Consider the following 17,553-nt stretch of genomic DNA (forward strand, 5'->3'; position numbering starts at 1 on the left):
GGCGGAGTAAGGAAAGGGGCCGTCTGGTGGTGGTGGGGTGGATGGAGGAAAAGACATCTGAAGTCTTCAGGATGGAAGGGATAGCCTGACTGATGGTGTTGGGGTTGATAGAGGGAGGACCCAGCTTGGTTGAGTAGAGGAGTTGGAGGAAAGATCCCATCTTGGTGGAGGAGGGGAGGATGGAGGTACTGGAGTGACAGCATCTGCGAACTCAGACATGTGTAAGCGCTGCCCTTTTAAGCTACAGTAAGTGATATAATTGGATAGATGAGGAGGTAATTAATGACGCGAACGATTGAGTCTTCCTGGCAGAACTTGCGCTAGCTTCATTTCTCGTCATTATTATGTTCGGTTGTTCTGTTCCTGTTTTTCCTGAGTGTTTTGTTTTAAGTTTGGTCAATCCTAATGATTTGCAACCATCATTTTTTTCCATTCTTTAACAAAGACACAATGTAATGTTTGACCCATACTTTTGACCAAAAATACAGCCCATAAGGTCTGGCCATTATACCTGCTTCCTGTGTAGCCAACAGCAAGAAAATGGAGACATCTAGTGGCTACATCCAAGTAAAAACAACAGATGCTAGTGAATACCAGGAGGAAATTGCAAGATTAATCTTGATTATTTTATTCTATTGGCATCACTTGATAATAAAAAATATATATATATTGTAAAATTGTAAAATAAAAAGGGTATTTATTTAAGTATAGTTTATAGTTTTGCAATCTGATGGTTAAGCACTTTATTCAGCTTTAAAAAGAAATGTGTGTGCTATACAGGTAGGACCTACACATAATGTAATAAAAATTAAAGAATGTTTTATAATACATTTTACAATTGATCTTGTCTTTAGTAGCTTACAATTACAATACAAAAGTAAATTTAATTTTAAATGTTCTAATCAAATTTGTCATCCCTAAATTGAGCGACGGCCCCCCTAGTGGGCGGGGACACCCATGACAACAAACCGGCCATTCCTCCAATCAAACACCTCGCTACGGCTCTCAGTGTGTGATGCTGACACGGTACTCGCTCATGATGACAGAGGATCTGTTGTCCGGTAATAGCGCACAAAGAGGCCCGATAACCTTTCGGTTAATGGCAAACCCTCTGCTAATACGAGGAAAAATAAGTCGGGTGACTGGCACACACTGTGCCTTTTAAATAAGGAATTAAACCCTCAACGTCTGTTAATGTGTAGACGTCACAGCACGCACTCAAAAGCAACCTGACGCGCTCCTTTCATGTAAGCTCGCGGATATTGAGGGAAAGAAAGACTGAAGGCATGAAACTCACCGGAGCTTACAACATTGTTTGGGACGGTGAGAGGCTTGCAGAGGGGAGCTAAAGAATGCAAGGTAAGGGCCTTTGTCCTAGATCTCTGGTGCACCGCTCATGTCAACAAGCGCATGCATTGTGTATTTTGGTTGTCCGATGCATAAACCATTTAACACAGTATTGCAGAATGTTATTTATTTTATCCGTGCAGAAGATAGGCTTATATGTAATAACTTAATAAAATTCCGTGCCTCATTCTGTCTATTAATACACTTTGGATAAAACCAGCATTAGACATGGATTTAGGGTCTTTGAGGATTTCCTGTGGTAAACATTCGATTTGAACACTTTCATTAAATTAAATATTAAGCCTATAGCTGTTGTAATAGATAGTTTAGGTTATATATAAAATGGTTTCATAATGTAAGCTATTTCATCCACCATACAAAGGGTTTGCTAGTCAACCTGAATGTCACTTGTCAACTTTGTCAAAATGAAATTTCTAAACAGTAGCAATATGACTAATGGACTGGCAGCAGCAGAAGGTGCCTAATTCTTGGAAATGAGGGTAAGAACCAAGATTTGTCAGTCACGCAAGGTAACCAGTTTATAATCTATTCCTCAGATTTATCCTGCCAGCAGCTGAATCCTAAATAGAAAATGGGCTTAGTGTATCAACATGCTTGAAATGATTTTGGGAAGAACTCATATGCTTTGTGTATTCAATTAAATAATGTTATAATTCAATTCACACAGTATTTAACCCTAATATGTAGAAATCTCATGACACCTCAAGTATCCATTTGGCTTGTGTCTTGGTGAAAAGCTAATTAATTAAATCACAAACATTAATGAATTATTTTAAAATAAAAACAAAGAAAATGAAACACTAAAAAATATTAAATATTTTATTTGTTTACCTGCGTGTAATTTTACCATTCGGCCAACTGATAGAGACCCCGGCCACAAACATGCAGTGTGTTGTTAATTTAGTTAAATATTAACTTAAAATCTCAAGGGGTAGCCTAGCCTACTTCAAATAAATATTTCAGGTCAAATATGGTAGGCCTATTTTGACTGACAAAAAAGTTTGGGAATTCCTGCTTTAGAGAGAAGTAGAAATTTATTTGCCAGGTTTTCTGTGATTTAGCTGAAGGGGTAAATACCGTAAATTTGTCTAGTCGGGAAAATCAAAATGTGAACAAGAAAGGAAATGCGCTTTCACAGCGGTGGAAAATGTATGCAGGGCTCCAGATTGCGACCAAATGCAAATTTTATGAAGGTGTGTGGGGAGGCCCAGCCAGCGGCATCACAGACCTCTTGAAGAGAAACCCCTGCTAGCAAGGCTCTAGAGGATGCCACTCCTCTAGTTGAGTGGGCTTTTATCAGGAGAGGTGAAGGCAGATTGCGCACCTCGTAAGCTGAATAAATAGCCTCTACTATCCACTTGCTAATAGTCTGTTTGGAGACCGGGGAGCCCTTCTTGGATAACCCAAAACACACAAACAGCTGGTCCAACTTCCTCCAGCCCAAGGTCCTATGCACATAGGCCTCAAGAGCTCGGACCGGGCATAACAAGTGTAGTTTAGCTTGATCAGCCGACATATGCGGTGGAGGATGAAAGGCCTGAAGGATTATAGACCGTGCCACATTCGTGGGCACCTTAGGCACGTAGCCAGGTCTAGGGTGGAGAATGGCTCTCACTCTGCCAGGAGCGAACTCGTGGACGGGGAGAGCCCGTCACAGAAACGATTCTGGAGGAACTCCAGCACTGAAGCCACTGGGCAGTTAACTGGATCCAACTGACGTTCTCTGCACCATGAAATGAAAATTTTTCATTTAAATGCATAAAGTTTCCTCGTGGAGGGGGCTCTAGAGTTTCGAATGGTCTCAACAACCTCGGTTGAGAGACCAGAATGTGTGAATTAGTCCCCCTCAGGGGCCAATCCAGCAGCTTCTTGGGCTTCAGCCAAGGGTGAAATATCACGACCTCGGACTGAGGAGGGAGGACCATCCTGATCCAGATTTACCGCGGAAGGCCTGCCAGGAGAGCCCAGATGTTTGGAAGCCATATTCGGGCCAGTCAGTACGGGGCTACTAGGAGTAAGCTGATCCCGTACTGCCGAACCCTTTCGCACTCTAGAACCCCCGGGGGCAGAACAATCAGGGAAAATTTACAATGCCTTTCAAGTGCTTTACACTTTTTCCAACACTTCAAATCTCTAAATAAAAATCAATTTTAATGTTATTTTTAATGTGAGGATGTATAAAACTAAAAGTTTAAAGATGATAGATGAAGTAAAACTAACACTTTGTGGCAAACACTTTTATTAAAAAAAAAAAAGACATGAAAATTACCACTATAACCAGTAGATGGCAGCAGAGAACCTTATTGACTTGTTAGCCATTTCCACTCCCTAATAAATGGAAAAGTAGGAAAAGTCTTTTTGTATTTTACACAGAAAGCAAGTAAAGAGCACTCCTTTAATCCCTTATTCAGTATGATTATATCTATAGTGCAACAATGGTATATTTATAGTATTGGTATAATTTAAGCATATACTATAATATTTAAATTAAATATAAAATTAGTTTTTTGCATGTTACTGTTGTTAATAAAAGTTAGTTTGATCTGCATCTCAATTCAAGCTGTTAAAGCTGTTAAATTTCCACTAAATAAACATGTAATATTAATAGTAACTGCACTTATTAATGCAAAACCATATAAATATGATTAAATTACATTTATGATTAAAAAATCCCCCCAACGCCACCATCTGTAGAACTTCGTGGCACCAGAGCTACTGCTCTCAAATGTTAGTCTGGAGCCCAGGAATGTAATAATTGTAATTATTAAATAATAGAATATAATTTTTGTCATTTCTTAATGCAAATTAGTAGTATATTAGGATCTTTGAAATCTCTGAAAATGAATGCAATCAAATGAATGTAACCAATATTTGTATTCTAGCCTTGCAGTGACCAATGTGGTGAGGATCCCTGAGTGGTCACCATGAAAGGAGGAAATTCAAAGTGTGCTTTCTCCCTGGGCTTCCTGGTGGGCAGCTGTACATTGTACGTGTTCTTGAGACAGGTATGGTTTGAGGAGAGCTTCAGCTGGCAGCATGATGGCAAAAGCAACCTTTCTCCACTGGAGCCAGAGCAAAACACCCCCAACCTTACCTGGAGAGTGGAAGGATCTGCCCTGATCAACCTCAAGCATCCTCACCAGCCAGGTGCTACAGCGCCCTCTAGTGCATCATTTAGGAATGAGCACAACATGATATGAAATATTGCAACTTAAAGGGATAAATTCTGTCATCATTTACTCACCCTCAAGTTGTTTCAAACCTGTATGAATTTCTTTGTTCTGCTGAACACAAAGGAAGATATTTTGAAGAAAGTTTGTAGACTTTCATAGCAGGAAAAAAAAATGCTATGGAAGTCAATGGTGCCCCAGAACTGTTCAGTTTCCCACATTCTTCAAAATATCTTCCTTTAGATATAGAATGTATACAGGTTTGGAACAACCTGAGGGTGAGTAAATTATGACAGAATTTAAATATTTGGGTGAACTATCCCTTTAATAACTGGTTAAAGCTTTCACTTTCTAAACACTTCAATTAGAAGATGTTGCATGAAATTGTATTTTGTAGCCACAGTAATATGTTCAAAGTGCACCAATTAATTTTCAGTCTTAGACTTCTGCATTAGCATTTTGCAAAAGTTTCTCAGTTAAAATGTTTCTCAGTTACTGATGCCATTGGATCCGCTGTCAGCCATGGTTGATTTATTATGCGAGTAAAAGTGTCTGATAAACAGGGGTGTAACTGAGTTACAGTGAGTATTAGGATGGATATGGGTCAATGACTTGACACCTGTTTTGTAAAACTTAATGATATGCTGTAACTTGTTTAAGGCTAGATTTGTATCATATTTATACTTTTATTTATCCTGGAGATTCTTGTCATTGAACCTAATTTAATCTCATTATGTCTGCCCCCATGTAAAATAAAATCGCTTTAATTAGACTACTGATTAGTTATTGTACATAATATTTAACATATTTATCAAAAGGACTATTCTTTTAGATATGTGTAAGACATTTTTGATTAGGGGAGAATAATAGAGTATGCCGAGAATAGTCTCAGTTCAGTTATAAAGCAGTCTCTAATGAACAAAATGGTTTGTATTAAATTGCAACATAACTATAGAATTTGCTTTAAATACACAGGAGAGGACAGTCACATTGCAGACGAGCTGTTTAAGAAAGTGCGTATCCTGTGCTGGGTGATGACAGGGCCTAGTAATCTACAGTCAAAGGCTCGGCATGTGAAGGCCACATGGAGTCGTCACTGTAACGTAGTTCTGTTCATGAGCTCTGAAGAAGATCGCAGCTTCCCCACAGTGGGCCTTGGCACAGGAGAAGGCCGTGACCAGCTGTACTGGAAGACTATTCGTGCCTTCCACTACGCTCTGAAGAACCACGTCGATGAGGCAGACTGGTTCCTCAAAGCAGACGATGACACGTTCATCGTTGTGGACAACTTGCGCTGGATCCTGTCAAACTACACAGCAGAGCAGCCCATATACTTTGGCAAGAGGTTCAAGCCGTACGCCAAGCAGGGCTACATGAGCGGTGGTGCAGGTTATGTTCTCAGCAAAGAGGCCCTAAAAAGGTTTGTGGAGGGTTTTAACACTAAAGTGTGCACTCATACAACCCCAGTGGAGGATCTAGCGATGGGTCAGTGCCTGGAGAAAATGGGGGTGGTAGCAGGAGACTCCAGGGACACACTGCACCGGGAAACCTTCCATCCTTTCATTCCTGAACACCATCTTACTGGAAAGTTCTCCAAGACCTTCTGGTACTGGAATTACTGCTTCTACCCAATTGTAGAAGTAAGTCACACACTTGTCTTTTTTTTTAAACACTTATACTAGCGTTCAAACATTTGGGGTCAGTAAGATTATTTTTTTTTAAACATTTTTGAAGTAAGTCAGTTATGCTCACCAAGCTGCATTTGGTTGAGTAAAACAGCTAAAACAGTAATATTTTGAAATGTTATTAAAATTCAAAATAGATGATTTCTATTTTAATATATTTTAAAATGTCATTTATTTCTGTAATGCAAAGCTGAATTTTCAGCATCATTACTTCAGTGTAACATGATCCTTCAGAAATCATTCTAATATGCTGATTAGGTACTCAAGAAACATTTCTTATTATTATTAATGTTCAAAGCAGTTTAAAGGGATAGTTATGCTTAAAGGGATAGTTCACTCAAAAATGAAAATTCTGCCTCTCACCCTCATGTCGTTCCAAACCCGTAAGACTTTCGTTCATCTTCGGAACACAAATGAAGATCTTTTTGATGAAATCTGAGTGATTTTTGTCTCTCCATAGACAGCTAAGCAACTGAAACTTTGACGCTTCAAAGAGATCGTTAAATGAATCCATATGAATTGAGCGGTTTAGTGCAAATTTGATCACCACTAATGTGTGAACCAATGAATGTGATTAAAAGCCTAATTCAATCTGTTCATTTGAAATAGAAATCTTTTTTAACATTATGAGTTTCTTTGTTGTCATTTTTAGTCAATTTAATGCATTCTTACTGAATTCAAATATTAATTTATAAAAAAAATTAAAATAAAAACTATCTGTGTCCCCATTCTTCTGAATGGTGTAAGATAAAATATGTACCCATTGTCATTTTTGCCAAGATATTTTTAATTGAGTATGTGACGTTTAAGGCCAAGTATGGTAACTCATACTCAGAATTTGTCCTCTGCATTTAACCCATCCAATTTAGTGCACACACTTTAGTGTGAGTAGTGAATACACACACACACACACACACACACAGACACAGAGCAGTGGGCAACCATTTGCTGCTGCGCCCGGTGAGCAATTGGGGGTTAGGTGCCTTGCTCAAGGGCACCTCAGTCGTGGCTATTGAGGGTGGAAGAGAGCGCTGTTCATCCACTCACCCACCTACGTTTTTCCTGCCGGTATTGAGAATCAATCTGGGTTACAAGTCTGACTCTCTAACCTTTAGTCCCCGACTGCCCCAACAAAAGGTCCTATTAATGTCCTTCGTGCCCTTAGTGACACTTCTCTACATTCCACAGCTTCCGTTTCCCACACATAGCATGCTAATTAGTTATTACTTTGTTTTTTACAGAAGTTAAACTTATTTTTTGAAAAGCTTTTTGAACTTGAGTACCATCTGTGCCTGAGAAGAAAACACTTTAAGTGTCAAAAGGAATTTTCCATTCAAGATGTAGCATTTTGAGAATGAATAAAAATCAACAAAATTGTTTGAGAAATATACATTGAAAATGAAATTACCTCATTTTAGCCCTTTCATTTTTTTAAATGCCACACTGAACTAGGTGATTGCAAGTGAAATCAACAATGGATAGGTTTGATGGGGACCGTATTTGTCGATAGTTTTTCTTTCATATACATGATGATGTGATTCGTGACTAGACAGCTAATGACTAACAATAAAAAACCCAAGAAATAAACACAATTTTGTCTTGCCGTGGGTATCAAAATGGCAAAACGGTATACTTAAACTTAACACAAAAATAGCAAGTATTTTTCTCTCAATATTAACACATAGTTTATATCTTATAGCTGTATTTTAATGTTTACAGATTGGCCCCATTGCCATTTTTGCTTCTTTTTTTTTTAAAGAAAAGGAGGGACAAGACTAAATGAATTTTTGTGGTATTTAAATGTTATGAAAAGCGATTGAGCTTAACTTGTAATGAACCCAGAATATTAATTTAATGCAACTTATCTGTGACCACGTGGAAATGTGACAGCATCTCTTATGTATGTTTTTCCCCTGCAGGGCCCACAGTGCTGCTCTGACCTAGCAGTGTCTTTCCACTACGTAGACCCTGTGCTAATGTACACGCTTGAGTACTACACTTACCGTCTGAGACCCTATGGCTACCAACACCGCTACCAGCCTCCAGTGCCTGCTGTACTATCTTTGGCTTCCCAAACTGTGAAACCCACCACAGAAGCTCAGAGATTTGATGAACATTTTAAAGAAAAGTCAGTTTCAACTTATACCATGAATCCCAAAGCTGAGAACACAAAGACTACTGAAACAAGTCACAAAGTAACAAGAAACATAACGGACAGAAGCACAGCATGATTGTCTAGCATTCAAACATTGACATCTAGCATTATAGATTGACATCTAGCATTATTTCAACAATGAGACAAAAATTAAGAGCCACATTTCATACAAGTAAATGATTCTTTGGAGTTTCTTTAGAATATCTTTGCTTGGGAAGTTCAGTTGGCCTTTTTGGTGTGATCTTGTATGTGACTATTACTGTAATGAACTGTCACCTTAAGGTACAATGCAATGGTTAAGATATACTGTGTTTGATGATCTACTGATATCCAAAGCACTAACATTCAATTGAAGTATTTAATAGTTAAGTATTAGGCTTGCTTCTGGGACACTTTTTATGTTCAATTAAGTTATAACACGTATAGGTTTGGTATACATAATTTTATATGCAGCGGCATGCAGTTGGCAATGAGAAAGCATCAGTGTTTTGCAAATGTAGCAGATTATTGCTATGTAAAATTTTAGTTTGGTTGAAGTCACTACATTTTATGCATTATTGAACGTTTAAGTAATAAAACATTGTGAGATCAGATAGATAGTATTTTTATTTACAAAAATCATGTTTTATACATTAAACAGCAAAAAATAACTTAATAAAATAAATCAAAAGGCATGGGATGTAAGTGGAGATTTAAATTCGTTCATTTATAATGATAAATGTATAATTTGCAGTACAATGAAACAAATCACACCATAGGAAATCATGTTTATTTGATTCATTTTATATAAATATTTAATTTTGCTCTATCACTTTTGTAAAATAAATGATTTTGCTCCAAAGAAATGTCTTGAAAAGAAGCTGTCATAACAGGGTGGTACAGACGATTAACTGGATATGAAATAATTCATTTGCCTATAACCCACGACGAAACCTGCAACAAATTGAAAACATTTTTGAAAAAAAGACGATTTATATAAGAAAAGGCATAACAGACATGCTCTATAAGAACAAATGCTGTGGTGTTATGAAGATACATGTTGTAATATCTTCAGAAAGCCTGCAAGTGGCAGAACAGCCTCACTGAAGTAGCCTACTCACCTCAGTTTGCATTTGTTGAAGAAGATGCCTCCTCCGCTTGTTTCTGGATACCCTTTCCTCAATGGACGTCTCGTTTCTGTCAACACAAATACTACAGTAAGTCTGAGAGACTTGATAGACTGATGAATTTCTTACAGCGTTAGCGATCATATTTAACTACTTCGTCGTATGTCGGCGGTTTAACCCACGCCACGCGGTAGGCTACAATAAACACAAAACTATTGGATTCATCAGAATCAGATTAAAATCGAAGTCCTTATGATCAATTAGTTCAAACAATATACTCATAAGAGTCATTTGTTCATTAACCAATTCACACTTCTCGCGGTGTATGTTTTTGATTCCTCAAAAGAACATTACTTTTCATTTCGAAAAGGAATTCTCTGGAAGTAGAAACACACACAGAAAACACCACCGCCACTGATTACAGCGGCAACGCGCACTCAGCATGATTTCAATGACAACTATTTAACAAACGAACGAAATCAATACTCTAACTGGAGATGTTTCTTTGTATTTGGTAGCCTACATCCGTGCCGCCATATGTGTCAAAAAGTAGTGGGGACAATATCGACCCAGGCAAAAAGTATTGTGGACATGTCCCACCCGCAAATTACGCGTGTAAGAGAAAGGCTGTTACCAGGGTCAGCGCTTCGTCGACCCATGAGTCCAACAAAGATATCGTGCATTTCCCCTGAAAGACAACATTCAGTTTTCTTAGATTGTTTTTAAACTAGTCTAACGTTACATTATGAAAGCACAAAAGGAAGTCCAATGTCTTACTTTTACGTTGGGGTGGTAAATCATCCGTGTCTGGAAAATAATAAGATTCGTATAAACATTAGCTCGTCTCAAAGAATAATAAATTAAAGAGAAACTGCTAGAATAATACAACAAAGAAAATATCTGTTCACTCACCGGCGTTTCTGCGCCCCATTAATCCGACAAAACTGTCATAATCTATGTCATTATACCTCTTCAGCAAGTTATGAGCCGACAGCCGAAAACTTGGAATCTCCTGTGCATAAAATTACATTTTTATTTTAAAACTCGGCAAAACTATGTATTTTTAGTTATTAGATGATCACTATCTGCCACTTACGTTTGAATCTGATCTTAGAGATTCTGACTGCTGACAGCTCGATTCACTCCATCGGGTTTCCAGCACCAAAACCAAGAACAGTAACACTAGTCCACGGTACATCTTTACAGATCAGTCTGAGGAGAAAATATTACAGGATGCTACATTTCATTGCGTCCTTTTCTTTGTTAAACTCAGTAACATTTACATAAAAAATTAAAACACAAAGTTTCTCCTCTCCAATCCCAACTGCAGCCATTCTTGATTGATTTGTTTAATCTCTTAACATTCAGTAGCCTATAACTTACCACTAAAACCATCAGGAGTGAAAAGCTTTGTTAAATAGATTTTTTTTTTTTTTTTACAAATAATAATAAAAAACTTAATAATGTAAAATTGTAGTTTGAAACATTTTACATGAATTGTACTTACCTGAGCTGAGGATAATGATCTGTGGAAACAGCGGAGGACAGTTTCTGGTCGAGGAGTTAAATCCTTTTGTGATGGACTATCAGACAAGAGACACAGATACAGGGATTCTCTCCTGTCTGATTGTTAAATGATAGCAACATGTGCGTAAGTCCAATCAGATGTCGCAGTGTAGGTGTGGTTTAAGGTTTTTGTAGTCTGCATCAGCACTGACCATGCAATTGAGATCCTGACATCAGAGGCGTGAGAATAGAGTCCTTAAAAGGACAAACCATAGCCCCTTTGTCAAAGCCCTACCATCAATTACTCAGATTTGAGTTCTTGCAATTTTAATCTCTCATCTGTAACTTTGCCAGTTTTTTTTTTTTTTCATTCAAGGTTACTGAGTACCATCCTTGAAGGCAACCGCGTCTCCCCGCATGTGTGGGACATACTCAAGCATTTGCGTGAGAGCACATCTAAATGTCATGTTTGTTGACTCATTAAGATTATGCTGATATCTATCCAAATGCTACTTTTCTCTGCTAAGTAGGACCTTATTGTCGTATTTTCCTCCTGACTGCCTAATTGGTGTTGTCACTGGCGGGAATGTAATCTCTCAAGGAAGCAATTACACAGATGGAGCGGTGGATGATGAGAACGGTGTCTCACGGACTCAGTGGACATCTTGAGGGGGCATCTAACTGGCCTGGCGACATGCAGGGTTGATTAGTGGGAACATCCATTAGTTGCTGCCCACACTCAGTATGCAGCATGCAAAGGGCAGCTGTGCTTTGAAGTTCCTTTTGGAGAACTGATTTGATCAGTTCATCAACAGAAGCCAATGATAGCAACAGCTCAGGCAGGCAGCACTAACCCACTTCCACATCAACATCATAAATCCTATGAGACTCCGACACATTCGTCAGTGTCATTATAATAGCTTTTGTAATCGTCATCTCTGACGTTATCTAAATGACAGCTTTGGCATGTTGACCTTGTTGAGTGTGGAGAATGTACACCATTAAACTAGATTGACAATACACATTTAAATTGACATTCAAACATTGAATATTACATTGAATGTAACAAAGCATAATTAAAATGAATTAAAATAAAGAGTAATTCATGGAAAATATATATATAAATGTATGTGTCCAATTAGAATATTCCACCTATATTTTCCTCTGGTTAGGGGGAAAGTGGTTCCCCCTAACTGGTTATAGTTCTTGCTCTAGAAACGCCAAGGTCATGGGTTCAATTCCGAGGGAATACATGAATTGAACATAAATGTATAGCTTGAATGCAATGTAATTTGCTTTGGATAAATGCATAGCCCAAATGCATAAATATAATATATACATGCACCATCATTGGGACAAAGCCTATGAAAGATTCTAAGGTGGTATTGGAAGGGTATAGAGATGATTTTCAGCTTGCAAAAGCATTTAATGAGTTTTATGTAAGGTTTGATACTAGTGACTTTGAGAATATTCGTAGTGAGCAGAAAAATAATTTAACTGTAAATGGACCTATCCCTTTTGCAGACCAGGATGTAATTAATGGGTTTAAACATTCACCTGATAATATTGAGGGTCGGCTGCTTATTTCCTGCGCAGAGCAATTGTGACCTATTTTTTATTATATTTTTCAACTGTCCCTTACTCAACAGAAGGCGCCGAGATTATGGAAAAGTTCCACAGTCATTCCAGTGGCGAAAAATAATCATCCAGTAGTACTAAATGATTTTAGGCCAGTTGCTTTGACCTCATTAGTTATGAAGAGTTTTGAAAGATTGCTTAAAAAGAGCTTCTTACAAAGGTGGAAGATTCCCTTGAGCCTCTTCAGTTTGCTTATAGGGCCAGCCGTGGGGTAGAGGATGCTACGGCCACTTTGTTGAATTTGGTACCTAAGCATCTAGAGGGAACTAAGACTCATGCTAGGATTTTATTTGTTGATTTCTCATCTGCTTTTAACACGATACAACCTCATATTTTAATAGAGAAGCTTTTAAGTTTTGGCTTTGATTTTAGTATTGTTGGTTGGATCCTTGACTTTCTAACTGATCGCATTCAGAGAGTAAGGGTTAATGGTTGTTTGTCAGAGGTATTGTCTTCATCCACAGGGTCCCCTCAGGGATGTGTCCTTTCTCCACTCCTGTATATTCTATACACTGATGATTGCAGAAGCAGGCATGACAATAGATTTATTGTAAAATTTGCAGATGATTCAGCGATTGTCAGCCTTCTTGGTGTTGGTGAATGCGACCATGGCCCTGTGGTAGAGGATTTTGTTCAGTGGTGCAACAATGCATTCCTGCAAATAAATGTGTTAAAAACGAAAGACATGCTTATTGACATGCGTAATCAAATTGATCTTAAGAGAACAACTATCAAAGAGCAGGAGGTTGATGTTGTGGAATCATATAAGTATCTGGGGTGTGTGATTGACAACAAGCTGAATTTTAATGTAAATGTGGAGACGATTTGTAAAAGGGGCCAGCAACGTCTGAACTGTCTACGGAGACTGTCCAAATTTAAAGTTGATAGGTCCTTGATGATTTTGTTTTACAAATCTTATATTGAGTCGGTTCTAACATTTACTATGTTATGCTGGTATGGAATTCTTGGTGTGAAGGCAAAGACTTCTTTTGTGAAAATAGTAAATAGCAGTAAGATCTTAGGAGTTCAGCAGAGTCACCCTATCGACCTGTACAACCGGCAGGTAGTTAGGAAAGCCTGATCCGTTTTAATGGTTACTTCACATCCTCTCTATTCTGAGTTTCAGTTTCTACCCTCAGGATCTCGATTGAGATTTCCCTCTGTTAGAAGTAACAGGTATAAACATTCATTTATTCCTACTTCCATTTCTCTGTTAAATTCGGGTATGGGGGGAGTAGGTGGAAGGAGGTAGTTGTTTGGGTTTCGTGTATGTACGAATATCCGTGTATACATTTTTAATGTATTGTAAATTGTCCTTTTGTATGCTGTCTTGCTGTAAAACCAATTGCCCTTCGGGGACATATACAAATAAAACATAAACATAAACATATAAAAATGTAGTGCACGATTACTCCTTGAGAATGAGAATCAAAGACGACTCTATTAATTTTGTACTTAATTTTGTACTTTTGTCTTTAAACAATGTCTAAGGACAGTTACATTATGCAACAGATGCTTTTATCCAAATCGACTTACAAGAGAAGAACAAAAGCAATTTGCCAATGAGCCAACAGTATTTATAATATACAATGCCAGGTTTATTTGACAATTAGATTAGGAAGCACACTAGAGAAATTTAACTAGATTAGAGATGCAGGAGAAATGTAGAGAAGAAAAGTTTTTTGTGTGTGTGTGTGTGTGTGTGTGTGTGTGTGTGTAAGTGCATTGGTTTAAAGGGTGTGGTTGACAGCTCATTTCATTAGAGAAGAACAGAAAAAACCTTGCTCTCTGTCACTTTGCACTCTGTATTAAATGAGACATAAAAATGCATAATATTTTTCTAGTGTTGATAGGGGAGAGTAAATATCTGGATGCAAAAAATAGTCGGCATATTATAAGCGATAGTCAAGAACAACTGTTGACTGGGAGTCCTACAAAGAAAACAGTAAAGACTTTATGGCAAAAATATGTTGGGAATAATGTTCTAAATATAAATAATGTTTACTGTCCACATTTTTAAGTTCCACATTCTATTTGTGCTTGCTTGAAGCTCATAAAGCATTTCAACAAACAATGGAGCCAGTACGCTTCCCACAGCAGGCCAGTTATTTCTCACTGCAAGGGATGTTGGCGAATGCGCTGTACCTCTACTAAGCAAACCATGTGTGTTTCATAATGTTTTTGATGCAGATGTTTGGACTTCATTGCTGGCTGTGTTGATCCACAGGAGACAGTCACTCCCAATGCTCTATATGCAGACCGAACTATGACTTGCAGGGACATGTCGTCTACAACAAAGGGCAGGTCGGAGTTCCAAATGGCTGGTTTTCCCAAAGGTTAGCGGATTAGCATTCTGATGTTTTAGTAATTGAGTCCCAACCCATATATGTCTCTTCCTGCTCTGCATGGATCTCGCAGATTAAGGATATGGGGATGGATGGGAGACAGATCTAACAGCAGTAGGGGAAGAAAAAGTAATTAATTGCATTCTTCCATAATTAATGACTTCTTTCCCTTAATCACAGAGACACATCCTGAGTATCAATGAGAACACCATAGGGCTGTTCATTTGGAGCATGCTAGGGTGGAGGGCCCCTGCCGCTGAGAGGATGACGACAGGAAGAGGATGGCTTAGTGGTAAACTCATGACAACGTTGCTATCAGCATTAGATATCATTTAGTGCACTCAAAACGTGAGAGGGGGCCATATACTGCTGCCAAGGAAGAGTCAGCTGCAATTATCTCTGGTTGTATATCTAAAGTATATGTTTACCGAAGGATGCGCACGAGAAAATGTGAATCAGTGCAGACAAAATCAGTCCTGATGTTCACGTTTCTGTTGATTTCCTGTGAGATAGGACTGCTTTTTTTGCTTAATGTGAAATGGAGCAGTTGCATTTTGTGGCAGCTGGTGTTTGAAAATTATCTTATCTGTACCTGCTAATGTCATGAGCCCTTCACACTTTTTGTACAGTATGAGTTGTTTGTTTTAGCTCATAGTAATGGCTCACAGTGAGTGAAGTTTGCATTACTAAGAAATCAGGTGACCACAAGAGTTTATTCCCTATTCTGCACCTAGAAATGTCTTTCTCAGGGTCACGCTCTTTTCAAAAGGTCTGGTTTTTCTGTTTGGTCACTGTGAAGGGTTTGGAATAACTTCCAGACAGTTTCTTGTGCTATTGTGTCCATGACATTGTGTTTGTCCGTGCATGGAGAAGGAAGTAAATGAGATTTGACACATGATGGAATAGTGACTGACAAGTCAGATTTTTTTATTGGTCGCAGCCATGCTCAGGAACAGCAGGGTGTTGGCTACGGCTTTGCAGACTGGGGACAGCTAGAAAGATCCATAGGATGTCAAGTTGAGACCAGAAGGGTGACTGATCACTATTGTGCAAATATGAAATATAATGATTAGATTAGAAGATTTTTATGCGGTAGTTTTTTTTTTGTTTAGTTTGTTTTTATTTGATAGGGACAAAGCATGTTAATGAACATTTGTACAAAATACACAATGTAAACAAGTCGGATTATAGCAACATTGCTAATTTACGTCCGTAGTCCCTAGGGACTTTAATGTAATGTAAAATTACATTTAATTTAATGTAAAAATCCCTAGGGACTTTAAGTTAATGTAATGTGGATCAGATTTATGATTGCTGATACGGCTACAAATTGCACAGTAGGGCAAAATGTACTTGACACTTTAAGAAATACAAATGACCTTCCTGGAGGTATCTAGAGCAGGAATTTTCAAACTTGAGTCCAGGGGGGTCCAAGGGGTCACTTTCACCAAATTTGATATTGCTATTTCACATCGCTTTCTAAAGACCTTCTAAATCATGGCATGTATTATTGTATTGACATTACAAGTTTTTAATGAAAAAATAAAAACATAGTTATGTGAAGAATAAATATTTTCCACATATTATTTAACAATTTGTGTCAGTACAATGGCATTATAAAAGCCAATTACCGTAAGTGGGGGGGGAATAAACTAAACTAATACAAATAATTTGATTGAATTGTATTGTCTTTATAATATCATTCTCGATATTTTTCTTTTACAGTATAAATGGATTTTTATACATAAACCTACTTTTATATTCTACAATAAGGGTCCCTCATGTTTCATCATTATATTCATCATATTTGTGGGTCCTTGTCATGAAAATGTTTGAAAATTCTTGATCTAGATGATGCTACGAGTTGTAAACATCCCCTTATGCCAGCACTGTTCCTTCGATCACCTCCCTGCAGCCAGGCATCCAACTGAAGCGGGCATAAGAGATGTGGGGCGCAAGAACGAACAGGGTCTGCAGCATGTGATGAAGCATACCTAAAGTTAATGCCGCCTGACCAACTGCTGTTAAATGCCAAGCATGACTCTTGTTCTCTTTCCCTGTGGTGTCCTTGGAGTGGAGTCTTGCGTAATTTCTTAAAAATGTATTCAAAGGAATTTAAGCAATTGAAACTTTTTTTGTGGTTGTTCCATACTGAAAAACCCAACATTGCTGGTTATCAGCATAAGTTATGATTTGCATGCTAAGACCAGCAACGGATGCTGGTTTGCTGGTCCTCAGCATGGGAAGCGGGAGTGCTGGTGGACCAGCCACACTAGCTCAGTTTAGCTTGAGAACAGCATGACTATGCTGCTGGTCCACTAGGTATAGACCAGCATAAACCCAACATGGAATTCATGCTGGATTTTTCAGCAGGCTTGCCTGACATAGCGCAATAAAATGCTGTTGAATCTGCACTGCAGCTAAATCTGTTTAAGACCATTTAAGTGGTCTGAATCAACTGCAGCCTCCATAAAAAAAAACAAAAAAAAAACGAGTGAATAAAGCAACATTATGACCTCCACGTATATGTTCATGTCAGGCTGTTGTTCCTTACCTCTGCTGTGTTGGCAGCGGCTGCGG

At 38.2% G+C, this 17,553-nt stretch overlaps 2 protein-coding genes across 2 annotated transcripts; one reads left to right on the plus strand and one right to left on the minus strand.

Annotated features, from left to right (window-relative positions):
- Window positions 1-959: 959 nt before the first annotated feature.
- c1galt1la (core 1 synthase, glycoprotein-N-acetylgalactosamine 3-beta-galactosyltransferase 1, like a) lies at window positions 960-9,216 on the plus strand. The gene is made up of 4 exons (XM_081386161.1): window positions 960-1,359; window positions 4,251-4,515; window positions 5,514-6,178; window positions 8,143-9,216. The coding sequence occupies exons 2-4, from the start codon at window positions 4,293-4,295 to the stop codon at window positions 8,452-8,454; spliced, it is 1,200 nt and encodes a 399-aa protein (XP_081242287.1). The 5' UTR covers window positions 960-1,359; window positions 4,251-4,292; the 3' UTR covers window positions 8,455-9,216.
- Window positions 9,217-9,474: 258 nt separating this feature from the next.
- On the minus strand, window positions 9,475-10,682 carry tac3a (tachykinin precursor 3a; the record flags this gene model as incomplete). The annotated part of the gene is made up of 5 exons (XM_081386528.1): window positions 9,475-9,554; window positions 10,119-10,172; window positions 10,262-10,291; window positions 10,397-10,496; window positions 10,581-10,682. The coding sequence occupies 5 exons, from the start codon at window positions 10,680-10,682 to the stop codon at window positions 9,475-9,477; spliced, it is 366 nt and encodes a 121-aa protein (XP_081242654.1).
- Between the last annotated feature and the right edge of the window lie 6,871 nt (window positions 10,683-17,553).

Source organism: Scardinius erythrophthalmus, assembly GCF_964197995.2.
Source record: "Scardinius erythrophthalmus genome assembly, chromosome: 15".
NCBI lineage: Eukaryota > Metazoa > Chordata > Actinopteri > Cypriniformes > Leuciscidae > Scardinius > Scardinius erythrophthalmus.

Excerpts from the sequence above, each read along its gene's own strand:
- c1galt1la (XM_081386161.1), top strand. The coding sequence starts at position 4,293 with ATGAAAGGAGGAAATTCAAAGTGTGCTTTCTCCCTGGGCTTCCTGGTG. Across the intron at positions 4,516-5,513 it reads CAAGCATCCTCACCAGCCAG|GAGAGGACAGTCACATTGCA; the intron begins GTGCTACAGCGC and ends TTAAATACACAG. Across the intron at positions 6,179-8,142 it reads GCTTCTACCCAATTGTAGAA|GGCCCACAGTGCTGCTCTGA; the intron begins GTAAGTCACACA and ends TTTCCCCTGCAG.